The sequence below is a fragment of the Cyanistes caeruleus genome, chromosome 15 (assembly GCF_971803275.1).
Source record: "Cyanistes caeruleus chromosome 15, bCyaCae1.hap1.1, whole genome shotgun sequence".
NCBI lineage: Eukaryota > Metazoa > Chordata > Aves > Passeriformes > Paridae > Cyanistes > Cyanistes caeruleus.
Window position 1 is genome coordinate 16847980 of NC_141715.1, and position 27690 is coordinate 16875669.

General features: G+C 42.0%; 1 protein-coding gene and 1 long non-coding RNA gene across 13 annotated transcripts; one reads left to right on the top strand and one right to left on the bottom strand.

The window, feature by feature from the left end:
- Positions 1-430: 430 nt before the first annotated feature.
- Positions 431-26245, bottom strand: MATR3 (matrin 3). 12 transcript variants are annotated; one of them, XM_086851741.1, is made up of 16 exons: positions 26106-26188; positions 25745-25840; positions 17232-18314; positions 12889-12950; positions 12281-12322; positions 11939-12042; positions 10718-10770; positions 10129-10254; positions 9561-9686; positions 9204-9374; positions 7819-7950; positions 6567-6610; positions 5713-6103; positions 3735-4128; positions 2987-3108; positions 431-1499 (listed from the first exon to the last, which is right to left on the bottom strand). In XM_086851741.1, exons 3-16 carry the CDS (start codon positions 18120-18122, stop codon positions 1449-1451), a joined length of 2709 nt encoding a protein of 902 aa, XP_086707867.1. In that variant the 5' UTR covers positions 18123-18314; positions 25745-25840; positions 26106-26188; the 3' UTR covers positions 431-1448. The 12 variants fall into 12 exon arrangements, with proteins under 12 accessions (XP_086707867.1, XP_086707868.1, XP_086707864.1 ...); XM_086851742.1 differs by lacking the exon at positions 26106-26188 and adding an exon at positions 25934-26092; XM_086851738.1 differs by lacking the exon at positions 25745-25840 and having other exon boundaries at positions 26106-26239.
- LOC147650440 (uncharacterized) lies at positions 25845-27621 on the top strand. Its single transcript, XR_015276710.1, has 3 exons — positions 25845-25974; positions 27394-27429; positions 27509-27621. It is a non-coding gene; the product is annotated as an uncharacterized LOC147650440 (long non-coding RNA).
- The last annotated feature ends 69 nt before the right edge of the window (positions 27622-27690 follow it).

The window sequence follows — 27690 nt, forward strand, 5'->3', positions numbered from 1 at the left end:
TGCTGGGTGTGTCTGCTTAACAAACGACATTGTAACTTCATCAACACTCAGCCTCCAGCACCCCAAACCCCTTCCGAGCCCCAAATCCTCACTAGGGGAGGCTCAGGCAGGAAGAACTGGCCCCAGTCTGTTTTATCTGCATGAATGGGATGTGGCTTCAGCTTTATGAGAACACTCCAAAGCTCCAGAAATAAAAGTGTCAGCAGAATATACCTACCAGGGTTTTAACATGTGATATTTTAATTTGTTTGGAAATGCAAGAGGGTTTAGGGAAGAGAAAGAAGAGTTATGCAGGAAGCTGCTGAAGCACAGGTGTTAAAAACATGCACATTTTAAAAAGAGAGCTGGAGTGTTGCTGTGGCGACGTGACACAGGATAAAGAGTTCAGCAGACACACTGGTTAACATGCCAAACATCTATAACAAATCACTGTGGTCTAGCTTTGTTTATTGGGAATCACTTTAGTAACCTGAAGTCACAAATAAGCAGTAAATAACAAAAACTACAGATAAACACAGGTTACACATGCAAATCCTGTTCACATCTCACATGTGCAGGTACATTAAGAGCACAGTTCTAAAGTGTCTTGACAAAACCAGGTTTTAACAAAAAAATGGTGTTAAAATGCAGGTATGAAAACTTCCATGTGAAGAATATAAAGATACCTCTGTCCCTTTCAGGACTCCAATGCTGCTTTTGAGATACCAGAGATGTACGACAGCGACGAGATTCAAGTAAAAGCAGGAAGAGCTCAAGGAAATAATACTGGTCAGAGAATGGGCATTTACTTCTCACTAAAAATACATGGAATAGCTGAATAGGAAAGTCTAGCAAGAGCTTAGGAAAAAAAAAAAATCACAAAGTTGTAAAGCTGACTAATCACTAATTTTCCTATTTGCTATAGGTAACAGCAGTGACATTAAAAGAAACTTCAATTCAACATTTAAAAATGCAACTTACATTTAAAGACTTTTTCAAAGTGAAATGCAATGACAGCCTTACACTCAAAATTAAATAGCTGCTAGGCTCAGACCAAAATACGGAATGTTCTAGATAAAATAAAAATACAGTATTACTTTTCTTTTTTTATTCAGAATGGAATTAAAAGACAAATTCTGAAGCTTGAAAGAAATAAATCTCATTTAAACACAGTTTTCTCCTCATAGATGAGCTTTCCACAAGGGTGCAAGATTTTTTTTTCTGTAATAGCTTGAAGTGTCAAAATGAAAAGTTGTTGCCATTCTCACATTAAGAACAAATTGTTGTCATTAACTTAACTGCATATGCTTTTTGCTACAACATTTAACACATGAACAGACCTATAATGCCTACTGTATCTCACTAAAACAAAAAAGAATACAGTATTTCCACCTACTACTTGTACTGCTTTTAAAAAAGATCAACATTAAAAAGAAAGCCATGTTTTCCTTACACATCCTTCCTTCTTTTTAACCTTCTTTCTTTTGCCTGTAGTCTTCTGCCATTTTATCCAGAATTTTCTGTTGGAAGAAAGCAGTTACATTGAGGATGTATTTAAAGAGTTTCTCACAGGCACAACATAAAGAACAGAAACATAAATCCAATTTCCAAGTTCAAAATCTGTGAGCATTAACTGCAATTGCAAAGGTCATAACTAACAAGGCTGGCACTTCTCCCTGCTCTGGAGTGCAAGCCAAGGGAATTCTTTCCCATGTTGTCATGGGCTTGTGACATGATTGTGCCACTTACCTGGGTAGAATCTGCCCTCTACAGAGGCAGGGACACAATAGCTCCCCTCCCTGGAGAAGGGTTAACTTCTTGAAGTTTGAGGAATTTGGTACCACTTTGATGATACTTGGTAGCAACATCAATTCACCTATTTCATTTTTCCTGCTCTCTAAGCAAAGGAAACTCCCAGCTCCACAAGTGCCACTGTGACACAGAAGCTGCATTCCCCCCCTTCACCCCCCAGTCCCAAATCCCACCACTGTCACACAATCGCCCTCAAGCAGCTCACTGATCATTTCTCCCATGGAAAAAGCAAAGCAAATCATGTTTCATTCATGTAATGAAGCTCACAAATTGGCATTATTCCCCTCCTTCCCTTTTGACATCAAGGCTTTAGTGTCCCATAAGCAGGTACCTCAATGGAAAAGAAAAAAAAAAAACAAAAAAGAAAAAAAAAACACGCTATGGTGATGGATGAGGTGGATTTTCTTCCTAAAAGATGCTGCATGGGAACTGATTTTCTGATCTACTCCTTCACAGTGTTGTTTGGTGACAATTTTGGTGCCATCTTGCCTTCCTGGGCCCTCTGTTTATTTAGGGGTTCCCTGTTACCGCAAGAAGGCAAATGTTTGAATTATGAGGTGCCACATTCTCCTTCTCTGTGGAGCCCCTGGGTTTTGCTTTCAGCTCAGGGATCAATTGCCCTGAACTGCATGAATGTGATACTGCAGGACTATCAGAATTCCTTTGGGATTGCCCTTTCCTGGAGGTGATGTTTGCAGCTCACAGTATGAGGTTACAGCAGCAGCATTATCAATCATGTCATGCAATCATGTGATACCTCATCCAGTCCAAAAATGGAAAAAGTGCTCACAAAATCAGAAGTTGCAAAGGTTTTTGGCTTTTTAAACATATAAAAAACTTCATCTTAAGCTTTGTTGACTGGTTGAAAACACTCTCAAAGTAACAACTGGAAGGGATCTGGGCCATCTGTATTTACTCTGCATTTCTACTTCTAAGCCTGGCTTTATTCCAGTTGGAATTCCCTCTTTAATCCAAATTTACAAGATAAAAAAATGCTGGAGCCCCTCTTTAAACTGTGTATCCTGCCTATTATTTTCACAAGATGAAGTTTTGGAGAGGTCTACCTAGAGTTAAAAGTTATAGAGTAAGCCAATTTCCACTGCCTGAAAGGTATTTTTATTCTCAGTCCGGTCTCGTTGAGCTCTATTCCCCAGAAAGAATCAAGCCATTTAAAATGAACAAGTTTTTGCCTTACCTTCAACTTTTGATAATGAGGAAGGCTGCTGCAATGGGTCTTTTTTGCAACATCTTCATTTGTGTAGAACAGGGAACACAATTTGCAATAAAACCCTGTTTTGGGTACCACATAATTCACACCTAGAGGAGTAAACACCACAAAATAAACTAAGAGATCTACTCTACATCATTTCTTTTAATGTCATATGTCATTTTAGCTAAATCTTAAAACCATAATTCACTTTACATTAAAAGCTGCTTTATCTTTAAAAGTCTCTGTTTTAGTTTAGTCAAGCAGGGGCCTAGTAGTAACTAAATATGTGCAGGCATTTTTTTTTTTTTTGGTTGGTTTTCTTGTTTTGTTGTTGGTTTTTTTTTTAAATTTAAAAATCAACCTTTCAGATTAAGGGTTCATTTTGTTACTTCCTTCAAGAACTCACAAGATTTTGTGATGAGTTTTGGAGTATTTAATATGACTCTGAACTATTACCACTATTGTGCTTTGTGCTAGCAATTGAATTTGTGTTGCTAAAAGATACCTTTTTCAATTTCTGCCTAAGGAAAGGGTTATGAAAAACGCTATGAAAATAAGGAAAAAAGGAAGAAAATACTCAGTTTAGGGCAGGAGTGAAGAAGGGAGAGGAGAAGGAAGCCCTAAAATGAAAGGCTATGGGGCAATGTATTGCCAAAAATAAAAGTCAGATGAAATGAGAAATGCTACTGCGATGCACAGAGACATTTTGGAGAAGAAATGGAAACAGCCTTACCAACAGGAACGTTTGGCTGGTACGGCCCAATCCTAAACTCATCTGGGACAAGAGCTTTCTCCTGGACACTCTTTGTTTCCTGCTCGCCCTGGGGGTCTGTATTTTCCTGGGTGTTTTTCTCAGTATCCTGTGCTGTCGTAGAATCAGAAGCTTCAACATTTTCAGCCTTGGCATTCTCTTCGCTTTTCGTTCCGTTTTCTAACGTTTCACTCTCCTGCTCTGGCTCCTCAATCTTGTCCACCTTGATCTCTGCCAGGCTGTCCTCGTTCTTGCCCGCAGCCTTGGCTGCCAGCCCCGACTTGCGGAGTTTCTGGTGGTCAGAGTCCTCCTCGTCGCCCACCTCGTCCAGGGTGACGAAGCCCTCCATGCTGCGCGGGAAGCCGCCCACGTAGCGCTGCGGGGAGAACGGGGCTCTGTCAGCTCATCCTGAGGGCTCCCCTCAAACCCTCTGAGCTTCACACAGCAACAGCTGCTCCCAACTCCTCCTACGAGCGCTGCCTCGCTCGCTCAAACTCTCACTCAAGGTTTAACCAGCCCTTTTTGTACCACGCTGCCTCAGAATCAAGGATTCCCTTTCATAATGATTTTTTTTTTCATCAGGAGTGGCCCCTGTTTTGCCTTAGCAATGTGATTTCAACTTAAGAACAGAGCCAAAACCACTTAAATTCTCAAGCTCAAAATTCTTTTAACATGAGTACCTCAACTGAAAGTAATTTTCGAGTGCATATTTTTGTTTCTATTTGAAAGTTCCGTAAGATCCTTGAATTTGTGCCCTCAAGAGAAGGTAAAACCATACCAGAACTATTCTGTCCCCACTAATGGTATGAAAGTTCATTAAAAAAAATTAGAAGCTCTTTTCAACCTGTAGAAAGCTTAGAGCATCTACATTAAAACAACCACAAGCAAAAGCCAACCCAAACCCACCACCCAAACTGTCAAGGCCTCTGAAAATTAAGTTTTCATTACAAGAGGGACTGTCTAAATGCTGAATTTTTGGAAATGCTCCTGCTGATATGGAAATATCATTGCTTCACATGTTTAACAGCAACTGTGAGTAGGACTGAGGCAGCATTAGGTTTCTGAATGTGGGTCTTCAAGGAAAGAAGTTTGGGTCTGAAGCAGTTTATCACAGCCAATGCTCACATACTAATAAGGAACACAATGAAACATGGGAAATGCCATTTGCCTGGCTAGTATCCATCTCAGCACCACTAACCAGGTTCCTGACAAGGATCCCCAAAACTGAGATCCATGAACATCTCATTCATTATTTAGGAACATGCCTTTCTTGCACAACAACATTCCAAGTCAACAAAATACTAAAACTTTGCACACTGCTCCACAGAACTGAGTATGATTAACAAAGCAGGTAGGACATAAAACCCTCAATTGTGGAATAATGTGGTGAGAAAAAATGAATTCTCAGCAAGTAGCCTGTGACTGGAAACACCTTGGAAACCAATTCTTTCCTTTCTTCAGTAGGAAAGGGGCCCTGGCTCACTCCAGACAGTTCTACTTGCCTCTCAGTGTAAGGTGTAGCTGTACACATCCAGTTCTGGCCAAGCCAAGATTAGCCTCAAGGCCCCAGTACATTATTTTTGGAACATAATTTCTGGGCTCAAGAGCAACTACAGACAATTCTCTGAGAAACTGCTCAGGAGAACACAGCTCCTGGGGTTAAGTATTCATCAAAAAAAGAGTGAAGAGAAAAGCAAGCAAATCCCCAGCAAGGAACAAGGGTAAAAGGCCACAAGTTAAAGGCTTCTATCAAAACAGAACCAGGGATTTATAACTGCATCCATGTGCAAGTTACATCCAGTGAGATCTTGTTTTCTTCACAGGAGCTTTAACACCTCTTTCTCTCCAGACAGATGTTTAAAAGACCCATAGAGGAAGGGCTGCAACAGAATGTACGTGGTGTGATACCTAACTTAGACTGGGCTTCTTCCCCCACTCAGCACCTCACTGTATGAATTACCTTTTTAAGCTTTTTCTTGGCTGCTGGAGTGGCTGCAACATTTCCCTCAGTTTTTACAGTTGCATCATCAGGTGTATCCTTTTTTTCTTCAGTAGCCACATCGGCTAAATTGGCAACATCTGCATCCTCTCCTGCTGAGCTGCCACTTTCTAACAGTGCTGCTGCCTCCTCCTCATCCACCAGCAGCTCATCTTCAGACTCCAGGAGTAAACTGGGTTCATCTTGCTCTGCCTGTTCCCCACTTTTGGCACCTGAAGGCTCAGCAGCATCCTCCTGTTTCTCCTCTTTCACTTTTTCTTCTGCATTGCCACTTTCAGGTTTCTGAGCAGGTTCTGTTTTGGATTTCTTATCACTGGGAGAATCTTTGCTGTCTGGGGAATATGTTCTCTTTCTGTAAAGAACAAAGAACATTGCTGCTTGTAAACCTGGAGAGAGCCCAGAAATTACTGAAGAAAAAGATCATATTTCTTAGACAAGCCTGGAAGCTACTGTGCTTCAGTTCAGAAAACGGAAAGGTGAGGGAAACCCTGAAGGACATCATTCTTCACACATAGAAGAGGTGGCTCCAAGGAGAATCTTACAGAACAGGACAACGGTTTGTGGGTTTAAATTGCAGGAAGGCAAGGCTAATTAGGGACTGCAAAGGATTTCCTGAGGAGCCTGAAGAGGCTGTGAAATCTCCATCATTAGAGGAAAAGGGTGGGTAGCCTATTCAAAACAGTTCATCTCTGGGCACAACTACCAACCATTTGATCTCAAAGCTTGCCTGACTTTTTTGTATTGTTTCTATACTCTGAATAAGGTATCTCCATACTTACTTTAAACAACAACATGCTTTAACAATAGGAAATTACCTGGTTTTATCCTTTTTCAGCAGTTCAACTCCTTTGTTCGGAATCTAAAATAAAATTTAAAAAATCTGTGAGTCACAGCAGACTATGACCTACACACCTGCTGCAGCATTAATTCAGACCAGAATCCAATCCAGCCAAGTGCTTCCAGCTACTTTAACCCCCAGGAACTCTGCCCATGCCACCCACCAACTGACCAGTAAACCTTTATTTCATGTCAGACAGGATCTGACTAACCTAGAACTCCCCTGCCTTTATTCACAGTAATTATTCAATACAAAACAAATGGGATACCCTGCTCCAGAAAATTCACATAAAATTCCTGGTTTGTTTATGAACCAACAGCACGTACTGCAGGCACTGGCACAGATCAGTCCTAAGCTGCAGTACTTTTCTCCCTGTCATTAGTGGAAAACCTTTAGCAGACTCCCACAGTTTCACCTGTTTATGAATTACTGATCAGGAAACGTCACTTGTAGGCAGTAACAACGAAATTTATTCAAATTGCCACTAAGTGCTCGTTTTGCTGCACTACCATGTGCAACAATAAGATTTCTTCACGCTCCACAATAAAGCTGATGTTTCTAGGAGACAGCCTGACAGTTCAGATTTTTCCTGCTTTTATTATCACAGAACTTTATTATTACCACAGAATATTCTAAGTTGGAAGGGACCCATGAGGATCATCAAGTCCAGCTCTTGAGTGAATGGCCCAAAAGGGTTTAACCCATAACCTTGGCATTATCAGCACCATACTCTGACCAGCTGAGCTCATCTCAGTTTTCTACTTACTGTCCCAGTCTGATGAAGAAACACCTATAATTGCATGAATATTACCCTGGTGTTATGCAAAAAAACCTCTTCAGTCAACCTTTATATGAGCTGCACAGGCAGGGGTGCAGTTCTGATGTATTTTAAATTTTCACAAACCTTCATTTTCAAAGAAGGAAAAAAAAAAGGATCCCACATTAGAGAATGTTCTAAATGGAGTAATTTTAATTAAAATCTACATAATTTACTTTAAAATCTGAATTATAGTAACTGTTTGGGTTTTGTTTAATCTGAAAGGAATATCCTTTAACTTGTCCTTATAACACCACACTCATGCCAAGTAATTGCACTAGAGGAACCAAAAAATATTAAAGCCACTGTTATTTTTTTTTACTTGCTACACTGAATTTTCAATACACAATGTCTATCAACGACTTCCCTTTACATCTTCAACTACAATTAGAAAAGTGAAAACACTCCTTACCCTTAACACCAGTTTCTTGTATTTTTCAGATAAATCCACTTTCACACATCTGCCTTGGAACCAAAGTGCTTTGTTGGCACAATGCTCAACCATGGCCAAAGCATCTTCTCTGGTCTCCATCTCAATGAAGGCCTGAAAAGATTAAAGCACACGTTAAAAAAGACTCTGAAACACATAATACTTTTTCTGGAAAAGTTATTTAACTTAAAACACAGCATTTCAAAATACTGAAACTAAATTATGAGGTTCAACTACATCCATCCTTACCAATCACTTTAACATTTACCCAAGTGCTCTACAAACCCTAGCTTTTCAATTCAGAACATCTGTCCCAGAAATAATTCTGAAATTAAACAGGCATTTATATAATCTGACAAAAAGTGACCATAAAGTAAAATATGATTTAAATAAAAAATCATCAGGACAATGAAATTCTATTTAGTGCTCATGTTCCTAGGAATTTCAGGGGAGCTGGGAGACTACCTCAGTATTTTATTTTTTGTTTTTTAAGAGAAGCCTGAAGCAGAAAGGCAGCAACTGCTACTGCTCCAGCTTTGTGAGGAGATCCTCTTGGGAACAAGCCTATGGCACACTAAGGCTGCTGAATGAGCTTTAAACAAACACATCTGGGTTGGAGTATCGTTGCCAAAAAAATGAAAGCTGCTTCAGCAGCCAACTTAGCAAAGGGATTTTGTTTTTCCAGTGAAATAAGGTCAGGGAGGACTTCCTAGGGGTCACACAATAGTCTAATAATTTTTCATTTCTCAAGTGTGGCATTAGGGGATTCAGACACCCATCTCTTTGAAAAAGCAGTGGAACCTCCTATTTTACTCGAGGGAGCAATGAACTGGGACAGTAAAGTTTAAAAAAAAATAGAGCTAAATAGTTTAGACTCCTGCATATTTATAGAAATCATATCCATGCACATCCAAAGCATTTCACTGTACACATGCAATGGTCTGACTTCAAACCTTTATTTTCCAAGCTGAAAAGTACAGCAGGACTGCTTTTGTTTAATTTTAAAGAATGAAAAATAAAGGGTAAATAAAAGAAACATGTAACAATGGAATATATTTATGTTTCATAGGCAATGTTTCTTCAGGTCTCAAAATACATTCCCAAGGCTCCATGAAATCTGTATTATCAAATAATTAAGGCTCTATATGCTAAAATACCTTTTTTCCCTGTTTTTAAAGCAGCTCATATTCCAGGGACATTTCCCAGGAAGTCCCTAAACAAACCCCTATCTAGACAGACCCTGGGTCATTTCCAAACTGACATCACAGCACAAAGTCCACACATGCCCCAGGTAATTTCACAATTAAAGGTAATTTCACAATTAAACCCTCTTCAAACCCTCCCCCAGGGGCTTCCCCTGCAGTCACCTGGCTTTTCATTCTCATGAGGATGTAGTTCTTGATCTTCCCGTAGGGCTCAGCCAGTTTGAGCACAGCATTGTCAGAGTAGCCCGAATGGGGCAAGTTGCTCAGGTGGATCACACGACCAAGTTCTGGTTTTGGTGGCTCAGTCTTTTGGTCAGGTTTACCCTCAGGTTTCTAGGATTAAAAGGGAAAGACATTTTTTATGACCTATCTAGAAAGTATGCATGGGTGACTGTCTCTAGATTAATTTGATGCACTGGAAAGTACAGAAATGAAGAATAACTTAAATGCAGCAGCCTCATGACACTGACTGCCCCAGATTAAAATAAGGCAATGCTAAAAAAAGCAGAAGTGTTTTACCTTTATTCTCTTGTATTTCTGTGACAAGTGGACTCTGACTGGTTTACCAAACACCAGGGCAGGTGTTGTTGAATAATATTCCACTGCAGCCTGGGCATCTTCAGTGGTTGACATTTCAATAAATGCCTGAAATCACACAAAATCAAATCAAATGCTGCTCTTTCAGGGATCTAATTTCATTTTAAATTTTCAAGCTCTTCCATGCTTCCTTTTGAAAATAACTGTATCAGAAATGAAAACTGCTTTTTGGTTACAACATGAACTGACCTGCAGAAGTTGGCACAAATTTCAGACACTTTATTTAGGTGCACAAGCAGAACTATTTTGTTTGTTTACATTCCACCTAGATTTGGATTCAAAATATTCAATTACTTCCTGCTTTTTCCACTTCTTTTTTTCACACTTCAAAATAAGACATACTCCATAGTACAAACTAAGACCAAGTAAGTTCTCAGATAGTTTTAAAACAAGATCAGAATGTGGCGTTGTTGAGAAAGCAATGAACAACCAAACAGGAGGATTCTTCAATATTAAGTGACACCAGCAGTGCCCAAGGACCCAGCTTTACCTCGTTGATTTTGTTTAGAATCAGGTGATTCGTGATTATCCCAAAGGGTTCAACCAGCTGAAGCAGTTGATATCTCAGGTTCTTTCCCCTCTGGAAATCCATGATGTGCACAACTCTGCTTGTTTCCTGTTGAAGACAAAGCACGTGCACACAGCATGAAAAACCTGTGTACCAGCAAAGCTGAAATCTGCCAAGGCTCTTCTCTACTGGAGGAACTGTTTCCATTTAAAAAAAAGTATTTTCACTAGTGACCAAAACAAGATGCATCCAGAAAAGGCTCAGAATTTCTAGCGATTTCCAGAGCAAGATGCCTGCCATGCCAAAGCTGCCTTTCCTTAAGTTCACATCCCACAGCTTCATCATAAAGAGAATGTCTAAAGGAGTTCTGTACAGTTTTGGAATAAATATTTTGTAGAGTACTCAACACAACAAACTCCCAATCTCATGTCAAAACTTCAGCACTTCCACAAAAATTCTAAAATCTCACTTCTAAAGATAATTCATTAAAAACAAACTCCACAACTTAAGAAAGCACAGAAAAATTATACAACAAAAACGAGTTAAAAAAATCAAGAATTTCAATACTAACCACTCTGCCCTTCTGCATGTGCCTGGGTCCTTGCATATTTCCATTTCCAGCTCCTTTAAGAAATTAAAAGAAGGAACAAGCTTAGCTCAGCCTGCAAGACTGGGATTAACATGTCTCATCGTGAGTTCTTAAAGGTATGTCACTTGTAATATCAGAGTGAGATCAAGTTCTAAAATGTAATTATTTCATTGTACTGTAAAAAGGTTTTTTATTTATTTCAGAGCTCTTGCAACTTGGGGTCCTCATTCCTGCTCCTTCTTTTCACTCTGGTATTAGAGAAAGAGCTGCATTTATTGCTGTTCAGGAGCAGTAGAGAGTAAGTACACCCTATGGGAAAAAAACCCCTCCTGTTTTAGATAAGATTTGCCTGGGGAAAATATCTCTGTACACAAAGGATGTGAGATTTCTTTATCTAAGACACTCTTTTTACAATTGAGGGTTTAGGTTCTAAAATATTACCAATTCAATCACAGTACCCATAAAAAAAACCAAACCAAAAAGCAAAAAACCAAACACAAACAAAATCCCCTTCAAATAGTTTGGCCTATAGTTAAATCTGAGATATTCTGAAAAAGTAATGGTGTTATTCTAATGTAATTGGGTATGAATGCATCTATCATCTAATAAGTATCTAAAACACTTATACTCTCTCAGGATATCCAGATAAATTAATTAGTTTTGCTCTTTTAGTCATTTCAACTATCTAAAAGGTAGGAAATAAAGATCATCAAGCAAGAATCTGATTCTTAGTCTCCTTTCCTGAGAGGAAAAGGCTTGCATCATCCATCTTCCCCCCTCTCACTTGCTCTTCCAATTTATTTCTCAAATTCACTTGAAAATAGGGGGGATAAACACTTAGGACACTGAATTCTTACTGGACATTTAGCTACTCAAAAGACAAAAACCTACACAGGAAAAAAAAAATCCAAGTGCAAACCACATGCAGATAAATCTCAGTTTAAAATCACCAGCCATAGGGAGGTGGCAGCTGGCAGAAAGGTGAAGTGTGGGAACTCAGCACCAGTCTTTAGTCCCTCCTTGGCTGAAGTATTTTAGTTCTAGTGCTGAGAAAAGCATTTTCCTTTGTTGCTTTAAAATACTGGTAACAAATTAAAACAAGATTAAAAAAAACCAAGAAAAAAACCCCAAACAAACAAAAAAACCCCCAAAAAACCTAGGAAGGAATTAAGCCTGGCGAAGGCAGCTGCCTGTTGAGGTTACCTCTGGGTCCAACAGGAGGTCCTCCAAGGTGGAATGGAGGTGGTGGTGGTCCCAAAATTCCTGGTGCAGGGTTTGTAGATTGCTGTAACATAAAGGGATCACCCCTAGAAAGAGAAGAAAACACACTGTCATTTTAAATCAAGAAACAGTGAAGCTTTCATTCAGAAACCACCCTAATTTCTGCAGATCTATGCAGACAACTCAAGGTACTTTTACTGCTGTCCTTCAGCTGGCAAACAAAGGGAGGAACCTATCTGAACCGAAGGTTTCACATAAAATGTTAGGAACATCCTCTGCTTCAAATTAACAATTATAAATACTTCAGAATTAACTACTACTTACATTCCATGTCCTGAATCACTGTCAGGATTCCATTCTGGGTATCTTAAAAGAAACAAAATTAAAAGAAAATATAAGAAGAATGCAATCTCCTCTAGTTGTGTACCACAAGCAGCGATACCTGGAGGTGTAACATAGCTGCAGCACAGGCAACACTGCCCGAGCCATGAGCAGCACTGACAGAAGTGCTGCTCTTCAGGACAAACTCCCTACTCTGTCTGCACAACTGCTGGTTTTACAACAAAAATGTAAAATTTGGAATCAATAAGTACAATTACAACAGATTTGTACAAACTGCTGTACAACTGCTAAGTTCCAGCTGTTACACATACTTCAGCAGGATTCCAAAGCTATGAACCAGGGTCCCTTTTTGTCCTGAAGATGCTCCAAGTTGTTTTTATTCCCTACAAGGCACAGTATGTTTTCTAAACCTGCTTTGTGCAAGAGTTATTTAGAATCAGGGAACATCTTGAGCTAGAAGGGACCCACAAGATCATCGAGTCCAACTCCTGGCCCTGCACAGGACACCCAAGAAGGCCAGGCTGTGCCTGAGTGGTGTCCCAGGCTGGTGCTGAGCCCTCCTCCCCAGTTACTGTACTTCCAGTTCATACATTTCGAGCAGCAGCTGACAGCGGCGGCTGTGAGTCGCTCCATTGATGTGATGGTTCCACTCCTGCAGCAAAGTAAACAAGGCACAATTAGCAGCCACTCATGGGAGTCCTTCCCACAAAGGCACGGCCTACAGCGCAGTGTCTTCTCTGCTAAGCTGCAGCTCTGCAGATCCATAGAGAATGGAATCTGTTTGTGGTGCTTTGAGGAGACACTGACACTGGACCTACCTCCTCCCTGCCAACCTGGCTGAAAAGGATGGGAACGGGGCTGCTCCTGCCTCAGAGTGCAAAGCTCCCTGGAAAACTCCAGCCCAGGCACAGAGGGCCACGGCAGCCTTCGGAACTGAAGGCTGACTGTTTGTCTTCAGGCATTTCAGAATTTCCTCTACTCTGCTTCATTCCTCAGACTTCTACAGATTAATATGAAGTAAACACTCCAATTTTGAGAACCATAAAGAGGCCAAGATATTGCACGGAATTCAGAAAGGAAAGACTAAAAGAAATCTAAGTGCATAGCTAGGACAAACTACAGATTTACAGACGAAATATAAAATATATGACCACTTGAGGGGGATAATCAAGGAAAAAGATCTAAATCAAGATGGTACAAAGGAAAAATAATGAAATTAAACCAAATCATCCAGGTAAAACTCCTGGTTCTGGTTTTAGCACTAGAAAAGAATGACGGATTTCTACTTTTTGTCTGCAGACTGTTTTAACTACAAAGGGAGTTACTTATTTTAGTGCCTGATCTCTGTATCTTTATGTTCTTACAAGTAAGAGCACAAGTCTGTGCTTTATTCACAGTTAAGTGACAGAAGCTCTGGAGTTTCCCTGCTGCACACCTAGGAGCCCCAGCCTGACCTTCACTCTGTTGCTCCTCAGGGAGGAAAACGGGGGAGAGCCAAGAACCTTGGGGCTGAAGGTTTTCTCCAACTGAATGTTTTTTTCTTATCAGTCACATTTTCAACTATGAACACAATGTGCACTGGCAACTCCTTTATGTGCCTCTTCCTACAACTCTGTTTCTTCTCAGCACCCACAAAGGATTTTTGCCTAATCCCTCACCTTTCCAGATTTTTGGTCTTTGCCACACTACAGCTATCCTGGGTACAATGAGACATTCCCAAGGCTCACTGTAATGTTTCCCTATGTTAAATGCCTACGCTGCACTTCCTACAAAGGAGAAAAATCTGGATTTAAAGTCTCTCTTAAAGTACTACAATATTATTCCATGATGCTCCTGACATGGAGCAAGATGGAAGTCATACTTTATTCAAGACGTAAAATGAGAGCACCACTTTTTCTTGTTAACTGCACAAGATGTAACTGGCAACTATAAATAGGCTGGCAATTAGGATGAAAAATACCCACCAAAAAAAAAAAATCTATGAACCATTCAATATGAAGTTTCTTCAGTTCAACACTTGCTAACAAGTGTTAGCATTACACTCTAGAAAGTAGTCCTTTAAACCCCAAACCTCTCTAAATCTGGGGGGCACAGTGAGTAAAACATCAGTGGCTGGTTCCACCAGACATAACGTGCTTTGAAATCTGTCTCACCACGAAACTGATGTAGAAGTTATCTGCAAACTACAGACAATTTTTGAGATTTAATTCTCACTGAAATGTTTTTAGATTGGCAAAAAAGGGTAATGTGATTTTAACTTCAGATTTTTCTTCTTCCCCCAGGGAACAATGGTAGCTCATATACATGAACTTTTTATTACACAATTCTTAATCTGGATTCCCTTTGCTGCCTGCACCCATTTGGAAACGTCCGTTCCCCCAGGGTTTTGGGGCACCAGGTTATTTGTATTTACAGGAACTCATTAACACAAAGGCCCCAAGTTAAGGGAGAGAAAATCTGAAGTGAGTTTCTGAAAACCCAGATTCCCCTTTGGCTCAGTTGATGCAAGCCAGAGGACACAATGTTCCTCAGAAAATGAGGCCACACTCGAGCACCTAATTTTAGCCAGCCCTCTCCCAGGGCCACAGCCAGGTTTTCCCTCTGAGATGTACCACGTTCAAGTGTTTCACCTCCAAATTCATCTGCTTGGGTTGCATCAGCCTTTGTCTCCGGCAGGAAAACAATCCCTCCACGTCTAACACCTCATTCCCTGATAAAGGGATCAGGATTGACAAAATGCCTGAAGTAACTGGGGCACAAATTATTTCACAGACAGAAAATAAACTTGGTCTTAAAATACACACACATCAAATTAAAGAAGCAATTAAGAACATCACTAAAATTAAAAAAACACCAGAAGATTAATCTGCCAATTTAAGTCAAACTAAGGATGTTTAACACCCTGCTTGCACTTAAAATATACATGGCTTGATCAAACACTTCTAAAAATCTCTGATATTTTTATTTGGAGGTGGGGAAAATGAGATTTTGTTACTACAGTAGTAAATTTACATAGTCCCAGCTATGAAAAGCATTCCCTTTCTGCTTTCCATAAATTTTGGTTCAAATCAGATAACTTTAAAAGTTGTTTTACTTGATTTGATTTTGTGGGAGATACAAAATAAGGAATTCTGTAATGGTTGGGTATGCAAAGCAGAGGAAAGAAGGAGAGAGAGAGAAAAATTCTTGTGGTGACATGATTTCTGAAATCAGAAATAAAGCCCCAACTTGGGCCATAAGAACCAGATGATCCAATCACAAATGTTTTATTGTGTACTATCAGTTTTAAAGTCAAAGTATATTCCTAAAAAAAAAAAAAAAAAAAAAAAAAAAAGTTTTACATGTTACAGAAGAAGTCAGCCACTTAGGTTATGCTGTTAAAAGAATTTGGTATTTCTCATACCTGGAAAGGTATTTCCATGTGGATATCCTTTCATTAGATCTGCACTCCAAAGCACACTAAGAGCCACGAGCCTTTAAAATAAAGAGCTAAAAAGACCCCTACTTACAGGATTACTGGTTGCCATCTTCAAGGGCCTCAGAAGTTAATGCTTTCAATCTAACCAAATGAAGTCCTTTTACAGAACTGAGCATGGCAGCTAAACTGTTAACACTTAAAACTTTAGTGAAAATAAACGTCAAATACAGGAGACAAGAAACCTGAATTACTGTATTTTATATAAAAAGTAATTAAAGCAACACAAGTTCGTAAACTGTCAGATCAGGTGGAGCCATACAGTGTGTGCTCTAGAAGTGGTTTGAGCCTTTCCTTGCAGGGACAGAATAATTTTGTTTCAAAAAGATCAGATGTACAGAACAGCACTTTTTGAGAGGTAACTGTAAAGAAATGGTTAGTAACAGCAATTCCACATCATATCAATTTTACAGTAACAGCACGTATTACGTTTTCAATTGAAGGCCTTCAAGCTAATTAGCCACTAATTGTGACAAGAGGGGCACTGTATTAGCCAATTAGCCAATTAAATTGCCTAGTATACTGGAAATCAGCAAGATGAGTACATTGGAAAAGGTAAAAGTGAGAAGGCTCTGAAAATACCATCTGAATCATGTTGAGTAACCTGCTCCCTTTGCAGAGCTGCACTAGGCATGGATAACTAAGAGGGAAGTCTCAGCATCACCGAACACACCCGAAGATCCACTCTACTCGTGAGCCAAGTAAAGAACACTACTAGGAACACAGAGCAGGATACTGCAACAGCAGACTGATTGCTCGGAGAGTCTACAGGGATAGATGCAACATGTGACAATAAAAAGTGAGTCTGAAGTGTTCTAAGAAAGTTGTGAAAAAAGGAGAAAAATGACGACAAATTTCAGCCATAGTATGAGATAGAGTGTTAAAGTGAAATTAAAAAGGCAAGAATGAGCTAATCTAAAACGTGGTTTTTACTTTTGCAAATAAGTTCCAGGGCTCTACATTAACTCTTTCCCTCTGGACAGGGAAAAAGCAGAACTGTGCAAGAATGTATCTTAACTACATATAAATCAGCAATCAAGACAGATGTGGAGGAGAGCTGAAACTAGCTTCCGGAATGGCACAGTAGAAACACTGCAAAAAAACCCCAAACCAACAAAAAAAAATACCAAAACCCACCCCAAAACTGCTTGAATGCCAGATGTTTGTGGTTAAGAGAACATGTAGATGTAAAATATAAACAAGATATCCCAGTAGATGATAGCTGTTTGACTTGAAGTTAAGCAATCTGGGCAAATAAAATACATTAATGTAAAGCCCTGGTTTACAATGTTTGTCAACAATTACCTTGCAAATAAACCAAGTGCCTTTTTCACTCTCAAACCAACTTTCAGATCATTTCAAAAGCAACCAGGCCATAGAAATAATTAAAGAAATAGGTAAAAACAGAACAGATACTACAACGTAAAGGAAAATAGAAGTATCTGGTGCATAACTCACCTTATTAGAATGAACTGGCATATCACATATAGAGCACAGATGGGGATAACCCTTCGGTAAGAATCCATGGAAGTCTTCAATATTGCTATTTGGAGGAGCACCTCTCTTTTTCTCAAAGAGAGATCTCTCGGGACCAGGACCACGACCCATTCTGTCATACTCACTGTCAAATTTATGATAGTTATGCGAAGTCTCACCATAAAAAGATTCATCCCTACACCTTTCTCCATCTCTCAATCTGTCATCTTCATAATCCATTCTGTCATAATAACCAGATTCTTGAGAACGACTTCCATGGTCATAGTCAACCACTGGGTTGAGACTAGGACCACGATCATCAAAGCTATCTCTTCTAAAATGCCTTTTTTCTTCCCAATCATCCCTAGGTACTCTGTATGGTGGTTCCCGTGTGGATGATCTGCCATCTCTACCATAACCTTCTTCAGCTCTCCTCCTTTTAAGTTGTAGAAGGATCTGAGGCAAGTTTTCAGGAGTGATCTTGTCCTCGGGATAGCGACTCAGTTCATCTAAGTCTCTAGCAGACAGACCAAAGCTGGCCAAAATGTTTGTGGCCTGGTCTGCATCTCCACGGTGCTGAGAAGACAAAGGGAGCGGACCTCTACTTCCAATGTTAAATATAGACTGCAAATTATGGGAAGAGGTACTACCAGAAGACAGTGCACTATGAGATCCTTGTTGGTTCAATGAAGAACTCATTCCAAGATTCATTAAGCTAGCAAGGCGTGCAGTACCCTGGTTCATCCTTCCAAGAGATGCTGGCATATTTAAAGACTGGGTAGCAGCAGCAAGAAGGCCTATTCCTGCAGAGAGGTCACGCCCATGACCTTGTGAATCCCTACTCAGAGATGACTGCTGGAATGACTTGGACATTGTAGAACTAGAGCTTGTCTACTTTATGGATTAAAAAAAATTCTTTTTGTTTAGTGTTTTTTTTTTTAAGATGGCTGCAAAGAGAGCTCACACTAGAAAGCTAGGCAAACTTCACTTCAAAAACGGTAACGCCAAGAAAGAGGATCAATAATGACTGCAGATCTTCTTCAAGCTGAGAAACACCAGACAATTCTGTAGAAAAACAAGCAGTTTTAGTCATAAATCCCTTTAAACAGATGCAGTTTTAAACTTATGCATCATGTTGATCTAAAAAAAACATTAAAGATCTCAATCTTACAAGGCTTTTATCACATAACAGATTCAAGAGGTACCCAGAACCTACATATATTATTGCAGATAAAAATACAGTAGTGTTTCCTATACATACTACTCTTCTTCCACAAAAAGCTACTTTCACACTGAAGAAAAGTGAATTTCAGAAGTTTGCGATGTCTGAAAGCATCTATAAAGTTTACTGACATGTAAGCTCTGATCTCTGGTTAATGGCTTTGTTCATACCCTATATTACTGTACTGTGTCTGTGAGAAGAACACAAAAAACTTAGGCCCATAGAATCCAAGATGACTTTGGCATATAACACATATTTGAAAATGAAACCTGTACCACCACAGAACAGGACGAAAGGAAGTTAAAAGTAACTGAAGTTTGGGCAAAAAGTTTCTACTATAAGATCTGCAATTAAGACCAAACATAATATTCAATCTTTATGCAGTAAAATTCCAATTACTGATGTGAAGACAGATGTGAACAAGAAAAACAAGTTTTACATTTTGCAGGAAGTAAACAAGACCTCTTGTTCCAATTGCAGTTACACTGCTAACAGCATTTCCGAAGGGATTCTTTACTCTGTTACATGGCAGCTGTGACACCAGCCTGTACTTTCAGACCTCAAACTAAACAAGGTCAGGCTTAGTGCTGGGATGGGAGACCTAAGGAAAACCCTGCTCCTGGCAGGAAGAGACCCCAGTGAGTCAGGAGATGGCACCACATCCCAGCGGCACTGCCTGCCTGGGTTTGGCACTGACACCGTGACCACCTGTGGGAGTTAAAGGTCCTAGAACACTGCCCAGAGGAGAGAGGTGACTCTTCAGTGTCCCACTAAAATACTAACCCAGCACTCAAGTATTTTGTTCAACTGCGTTTACACCAAGTTTTAACTAAATAGTCTATCAATATCCACAGCACACTGCAAGGAATGTATTTCATAAAATGTTCTTTTAGGGCAGAGCAGAAATAACTTTAATACTTTACCCCATCCTCCTCCAGCCTTGGGACAGATACACAAAGTTTAAAGCAATTCAACACATGTGCAAATATTCCAGAAAGAATGACCTGTTCCCAAGGCTGCAAAGCGCTTTCCAGTGCGGGCAGAGCAGTTCTGCTTCTCCAGCACTGCCACTGAGGAGCACATCAAACACAGGATCACTTGGAGAAGAAACAGGCACAGACTGCACAGCTGCAAATGAAGTCAGCTCCCAAGAGAACAGGTATGTTTGGGGAGGAATGGAAAGGACAAAATGAAAGCAAGGACTTTTCCTTGAAGAGACCAGTTCTGCAGAAGGCAATGGCTCTTTTACTGGAAACAGAAGGAAAAAAGTCAAGGTTAGAGGTCTCTTTCCCCACTGCCTGCCCAATCCACAGCCTGTTCCAACAGTGCACACAGCTGAAAAGCACTTGGGTTTTCTTTCTCAGTAGCAGCATCTTATGGAATTCTACATTTATGTAAAAAAATAATGGATTCCCTGAAAAATACACATAAGTCACACAACTCCACCTTTGTAAAGTAACTCCTTTATACAATTTGCTACATACTCTGCTATCAATGCATCTCAACTCATTTCAGCTAGGTTTTTAAGATTTGCATATGCTGGATTCACTTAAAGGAAGCTTAACTGTGTGACATCTGTTAAGAAGAAGAGATTGAGAAACATGAGGATGAAAATAAGTTTGAAAGTTCTGAGGCAGAAGACAGACATTGCAGAAAGCTTCAGAGGAAAACAGTAACACAAGAACACAGGGGGATCATACCAGGTGAATTCTAAGGGAGATGTCCCAGAGAAGGGGGACACTAGAGGACACCTGAATAGGAAGCATTGAAGAACTATCTTGTAAAAATCAACTCTTTTGAGTTCAAACACAGCAGAACTCTAATGTTCACCTGGGTACTGTGCTTTTATCTTACACTCATTCAATATTCTTCAAAGTACTTTTATGACAATTTTACAAGTTAATCCTTGCTCACTCCATTTTTACACCTAAATTTCCTCCTAGCTCATTCACACACTTTCAGAAGGGTTTGAAGCTGAACTTACTGGGTTCTTCATAAAATCAGGTATTCCAGAGGGTTTTCTGAGCCTGACCCTGCAGCGATTCCACAGATACCGCTGTGGTCAGGACAGGCGTGCTGTGTCCTGCTGTTAGTGCAAGGACCCACACTATTCAAGTTTCCACTAAATCAGGAAAGTTCTCCACTTTTCAAAAACACCCTTTATTTGAACAAATGCTCCCTAATCCTCTTGTGACAGCTGTCAGCTGGCAGTTCATTGTGTGCTGCTGCAGAGATTAGCAGGGAAAAAACCCCAGCCCGGTGGGACCAGGGCTGCAGCACCTGATGGTGCCATGCTGAGACCCCACAGCAGAGCTCTACAGAACCACACCCAGCTCCTGCAGCTGCAAACACCCAGGGAACGGGCAAAGGGAGAAATAAAAATAGGAAAGATGTGAGAAAAACCAAGACAAAGACACAGAGAGGGACAATTGTATGGAAAAGCATGAAGTGGGACAGTAAGACAAGTGTATGGTGAAGACAGAGCACACCTTGGCAGTTGATGCTAGTGAGGAAATGCTCTACACCCAGTTAGGTACTTGAGTACTTAAATTAACAAGTTTGAATATCCTCAAAAAAACACTACTTATCACACCACTCATCTTGCAATGGCTGCTGCACTCCACTCCTGACCAACCCCATCCTTTAAGACAAGGGAAAGAGGTGGGGGAAGAGCTCTACCCTCACACCAAAGGATGTTTAACTTCCACAGGGTCAGGTTTAACGTGATCCTAAAGCAGCACCTCTTGTGCTGATGATTCCATGCCAGTATCTGATGGAGACAGGTTCCCATGGAGCAGGGCCAGCTTTTGAGAGAGGGTGCCATCAACTGAGTCACAGCAACAAGATGGGTAGGACTGAACAGAGCTGCCTCGAGAGCCGACACGAGTTAGTTGAAAGTGTTATGCTAATTGTTCTCCATGTAATTTCAGCTACACTGGGAACAGACAGACTTTCAGATACACCTTTTTTAAAGATCTGAGGACTGAAATTTGGCCATATTAAGAAATATATTTGAAAATATATAATAACAAGCAATCTTGAAATAAGTTGAAAGTCAAAATGTTATTAGATTTCCAGACAAATGCGGATAATGAAAACAATTTGTATCTACAAGTTGCAAAGAGTTTTCTAATAAAGGCAGACAACAAAAATAAGGAATTTGAATCCTACAGAGTACACTGTTATCAAACAGAGCCCAAAATGTGGCTGATTTTCAAATACTACAGAAGGTTTTCCTCTTAGTGTAAAAGTGAACATATCTTTTCAATAAAGCTTACAGAACTCTTGCTCCAATGTTAAGTTTGACCTGAGAACAGTTTAATTCAGTGAATTCTTGGAATATACTGATTATGCTGAACAATAATCTCAGCTTGTCACCTTTTATGGAACACAGATAGGCTGAAAAGTCCTCAGCTCCCTATTCCTTCTGCCACTCTCAGGAGGTTTTAACCTGTGCATAGTTACTGTAATTTTAATGTTAATCTTGTTCTTAGAGTAACTCATCTTTTACCCATTCATCTTCCACTATTTACAGAAAAAAAGTGTTAAAAATGAAAAATAACTGTTTTCACTTTCTAGTCAGTTTCACTTTCACTTCAAAACACATTGAATTAGAACAAACAAATTCAGTTAGGGTAAAAATATGAAATTATCTACAAGCTGAAAAGCACACCCTCATTTCATAAGAACACAATGCTTTTGCAGACCGTACACCCTTGGGAAAAAAGTATCATAGAAGTTTTTGGAAGTCTGCTCTTTGGATAAAGATCTATAGGTCTTCATACTCCTCCCTTACACAGTACTCCGTGTGGGAATCCCTTCTGCCATGGGAAAATTCTTCTGCTTCTTGGCAAAACTGGCTCCAGCAGATCATGGCAGGAAGGGGTATTGAGGGAAGAGGGAGAATTTGGACAGGCAACCCCCCATGCTGCTCTGAGAATTAATGGTAGCAAAACCAAGAACTTGCAAGGAAATTAGAAGCAGATCTTGTCTAGTTGCTGAATAACCAAGTACAATGGATTTCAAATTCAAGGGATTAATTTTTTGACAATACAGAAAAGACCACTGTCTTTGCAAAGGCAAAGGAGGAATTGCCTGGTAGCCTTAGAGAAATGCAGATTCTCACTCGTTTCAGCTCCCAGTACTCATAGTGGTTATTTAATATTGCTGTTTCATGTGCAAGAAAAGCACTCCTCTTATTCAAGCCACCTCAAAGGTCATGGCCTCAGAAACTTCAGGAGCACCTGGCACACAGGACTCCCGCTTTTTCTGGGCACAGATTAACCAGTCTGCTTCAGCCTCAACAACTGGAAGAGTTTCAGTTCTTAGGATTATGTTTAGCTTCATCCCAGGGACTTCCTTGATCAGAGGAACACAAAATAATCTGAAAGCTGAAGTGACTGTAACAGAGCATTTCCTCAGAATAGAGAAGTGTGACAACTGAGCAGGCACATTTACAAATGGGGAATTAAAATGACTGGTTTAATCAAGGAATTGAGAGTTTTCAACATGTGAATGCAAAAAGAAACACAAAAGAGGTTGGTCTCCTATTTCTGCTCATTATATAATTTAATATATTCAACCAACCCTCTTTTGTAAGAGGTGCATTAAAAAAGTGCATTTATTCCTTTACAGAAAGGGAAGTGGGAAAAAAATATAAAAATTCAAGGAATCATAGAGAAAGAAGGCAAAACCCATGTCTTTTTGAAAAGGGAAAGAAGAAACACCCAGAAACAACAGGTAACTGCTGTCACTGTGGTGACCACGCCACAAACACTTGACTGGCTTCCAGCCATTCCTTTCTACTGCTTTCGATCCCTCTGACACCTTCAGAGCCCCCACTCTCCAGTGAGACCAATGCATCCAGGTTCCTGCAGCTCCAAAAAGCCCCATGGAACCACTAACAGAGGGGCTCTGCCAGAACCAGTGTCTCTGTGGAATGCTGTGGGATTTCACTGGGAAACTGATAACACAACTGTGTCCCCATGCACAGCAAGGACATAATCCCACCCCCCCTTCATTTCCAGCGGGTGTGGGGACTAACAGCCCCTCAGAAATCAAAATTTTGACACCAACCCCAGAACAAATCACAGTAATTTGATAAACAGATCATACAGAAAGTGATCCAAACACAGATCAAATTTTACCATTAAAAAACCCCAACAAAAACCAAAAAAACCACCCAAAAATTTCACACAGAACAGCTCTGTGTTCTGATCTGGTGAACTGAATTTCCCTCTGCCTCCAGGCATTTCCAGGGCTGGGATAAAATCCTCTTCTTTCCCAGCTGAAATCCTACTTGAGGTTGCAAGAAGTATTCTAGCTGCAGAGAAAAATCAAGGAACTGTTTCATTGGTTCAGTGCTCAAAATAAAAACCCTTTTGTTGAAATTATGACTGCACAATATGGTACTTAAACACTCACAAAGTAAATTAGTTCAGAAATATGGTGAAGTATTTGCTTTTGTTTTCAAGACTTGTTGATTCAGAGAGCTGATGAAGAAAGGAAGCAGCACTGAGGCTACAAAAAAACCACTCATAAATTAACAAACTGAATGGAAATAATTTCATTGCAGCTCTGCTCGCAACAGTTTCTCCCCCAGATTTGCTGAACCACCCAGAAGCCTGTGGAGTATTACATTATAAAATACCTTTCTATTCACCAAATCTCTCAGCAGAGACATGAGCAAGTCACAGCAAAGGGCAGCACACGGCCTTTCCTAATTTTTCACCCAATTAATGAGTGTTTTTATTGAAGTGCAGTCCTGAATAAACCAAGTGGCTATAACAGCTCTATGAAACTTCAGTCTGGAGCCCCAAACACTGACTCTTCTTCCCCCCTCCTAATTGATTTACAATTTTTATCTTTAGGAATGTGGATATCCACATTTTAAGAACACATTTAAGAATTTCTCTTCCCACCATTTAGTACCAGGGTGTATGTAACACCAAGTGCATAATGCAGAAGTACAAACACTGGCTTATCACTTCACAAAGATATTCAAGGCCTGAGTGCTAGTATCGTCACTCAGAATTCAGTAATGAATCATTTTAGGAAATTTTTTGGATAAAATTCAAGACAGAAGCTCACTAATTTCTTAGGAATACAATAAAAATGTTAGTATGTTCCACACGTGTTATAAAAACGATTCACCATTTTAGCACATTGAAAACTAAACTATTACCATGTTTCAAAATATGAGAAGATAAAATCACTGGATCAATAGATTCTCTGTAAAGAAGCTTCAGAAAATGCACCCTTTTCTCCTCCCCATGGGAACTACAGACTGTTTTAAGAAACTTACATTTTCGGCCAGAGCTGCTCCCTACTTATCTGACTCCAGGAAGTCAGGACCACCTACAATTCAAAAACACTGAAGAATTCAAGGCTGAGTAAAAAGAATAAAGATCGTTCAGCAGTTTGAACCACTATCAGATACTTTTTTCCCAAAGGTCTGCACCATGGAAAGAAAAGCAGCCACACATTTGGAAACTGAGGGATGGTTTAGCTTTCTTTCAAAAGCGTAAATGGCTCATTTATCATTTAACAAAGCAGTTTTTCAGGCTCCCAGAAAGTTCTTTTCAACTTCTGCTTGTTTTCAGAATAGGTGAACTCTGTATCTCATTACTCTGACTCTGGAAACAGAGTATGCACATTAAAGAAGCGGAACGTTATCAATCCACCACAGGAAGAAAAAACATCCCCGCAGCTTGATTTGTAAGCACAGCCTGAATTATATGAAAGTGAAACTGAGTAGAAAGAGAGGTCAAACGGCTGCCTGAACTGTCAGGATTCTCGTTGCTTAATTCATTAATTCTTAAAGCCAGATGGGCATCAAAACCAGCGGTTTTAGACTAACGGCTTTCAGAGAGTTATGGAAGGAGGGAGGAACACGGCCGCCTGCGAGGCCCCGGCTGGCGCCAGCAGCGCTGCCAGGGCGCAGGGGAGAGCTCCAGGCAACGAGGGGCCGCGGCAGAGCTGGCTCCCGGCTACAGCGCCGAGGGGCCGAACGGTGGCCGCAGTCCCCGGGCCCGGGGGGCGGCGGCGGGGGGAGGGCCGGGGCTTTGTTCGGGCCCGGCGCGGCCGCAGTTCCGGCTGGCGGCGGGCGGGGGCGCCCCGGGGGCCGCGGCACCGGCCGGGCCGGGCCTGCGCGTGACCGCCGCGCGCCCCCCCTGCCGCGCGCTCCCGCCTCGCCCCCCCACCCCTCACGGCGGGGCGGCCGCCGCCGGACCCCGAGATGGCGGTGGGCCGGGGGGCGCAGCGCCGCTCCTACCTGCGGGCCGGCGGGAACAGAGCGCGGCGGCGGAGGCGGCGCCTCCCGCTCGGTGCGGCGCCAGCGGCGGGGGAAGGGGACGGACGGACGGCGGGACTGAGGGAGAGAGGGATTGAGGCGACTGCGCGAGCCCCGCGCGCGGCTCGCCGCGCTCGCGAGAGCACGCCCGCCCGCTGCCCGCCCGCTCACGTGCCCGGCGGCGGTCGCCCCGCTCGGATCCGGTATCGCCGGTAGGTCCGCGCCGCTCCCGCCGCTGGCCGGGACCGCCCGCCCCGCCCGCCGTGAGGGATGTGGGGTGTGGGATGGGGACGGGGAGGAGGCGCCGCCGGCACGGCTCTCGCGAGAGGTGGGGGCCGCTCACCCTGCTCTCGCGAGAGCGCCGCTGCACCGCGCGCCGCCAGCCCGCCGCCCGCGCCCCGCTCATTGTCCGCGCTCCCGCGGGGCAGCATGGGAAGGCGCAGGGGGCGGGGCGCGGCGGCGGCCACGCCCCCCGGCGGGAGGAGTACGGGGCCCGGGCCCGCGGGTTCGCGGCTCCCCTCAGCCGCTTCCGGGGAGCGGCAGCGCCGCCGCGGGGCGTGCCCGGGGTATCCAAGGTATCCACGGTGTCCAGGATATCCGGGGTATCCAGAGTATCCTCTGGTCCCCGCGCTGTTCTCTTTGTCCCAGGGCACGCTCACGGGCACTCAGACCTGCGCGGCGTAAGGCCGCTCTCCTCAGCACAACGCTGGTGTCACCATCGCTAAAATAGTCAAAACTGGGCTCTCGCTAGCTGTGAGGCTCGTTAGAAGATTCTGGTAAAAAGGCCCTGCCGCCGATGTGCGAGGCTGTGCTGTTCCTCTGATCCAACATTGCCACCTTGTGCTCGATGAGGAGAGGTCCCTGTGCCGCTGCCCTCCTGAAATCCGCGAGTTGTGACCAAAGTACTCATACAACCCCTCAAGTATTATTCATTATTTGGATTTCTTTCATAGTCAACATCTTTCTTCCCTATTTAATTTTGTGATTTAAGAACTGGTCTCTCCATTAGCCTGGAAACCGCTGTGTCCCAGCAACTTTATGAGGGTGAGGGTGCCTATGTGAATTAAGGGAAAGCTCCAGGGGAAAGGAAAGATCTGCCTCTTCAATTCATCACGGGCTGATTTTTCTTCTCTGTAAGTGGCTGGAGAGCACAATGAAACAATAACACATAAGGTATTTTTAAAAAATTGAAGTGGTACAATATATGTGTTGAAATAATATGGAAATGCTCAGAGAACAATCACAAGAAATCCAGCTCTTAACAAGCTCAGGGTAAGAAAACAATTAAGTGCTCAAAAACAAGCCCATAAATCTCAGTTAACAATCCTCCTGTGCTGTGGTGCTGCAGAGCAGTAAAAACAAAGCAAATGTAAAGCAATCCAGCCACTTTTGCCAGGTAGAAGTCACATACGGATTCCAAAATGAATGGTGCTCCTCAGCAGAACCGTAAATCACACTGGCATTTCCCCGAGTATGAACGCAGGTCCTGCTCCATTTCCTGGCTTCATTTCACCACCAGTCTCAGACTTCATGGGTTCTCTCCCAATTCCCTTTGCTGTCCTTAGCTCAAGGCACCAGAGCAGGGCCGAGGTAAATTGTTCTGACCTTTATCTGCATCCTTTGCACTGCAGGAGCTGTACAGTGCTGACTGTCCCTTCCTGCCAGAGGTGACACCCCAAGCTCCAGACCCCGAAGCCTCTGCTGACCACTGGAGAGCCTTCAGGACATCCCTTTCTTATTTTCCAGTTGTGCACCAAGCTGGACCTGCCCCAGCACCCAGAACCCCCAGCCCGGGGCTGGTCCCACAGCAGGGGAGGGGGATTCTGCCTCTGTGCTCAGGTGAGACCCCACCTGCAGAGCTGCCCCAGCCCCGGGCCCAGCACAGGGAGCACCTGGAGCTGCTGGAGCCAGGCCAGAGGAGGCTCCAG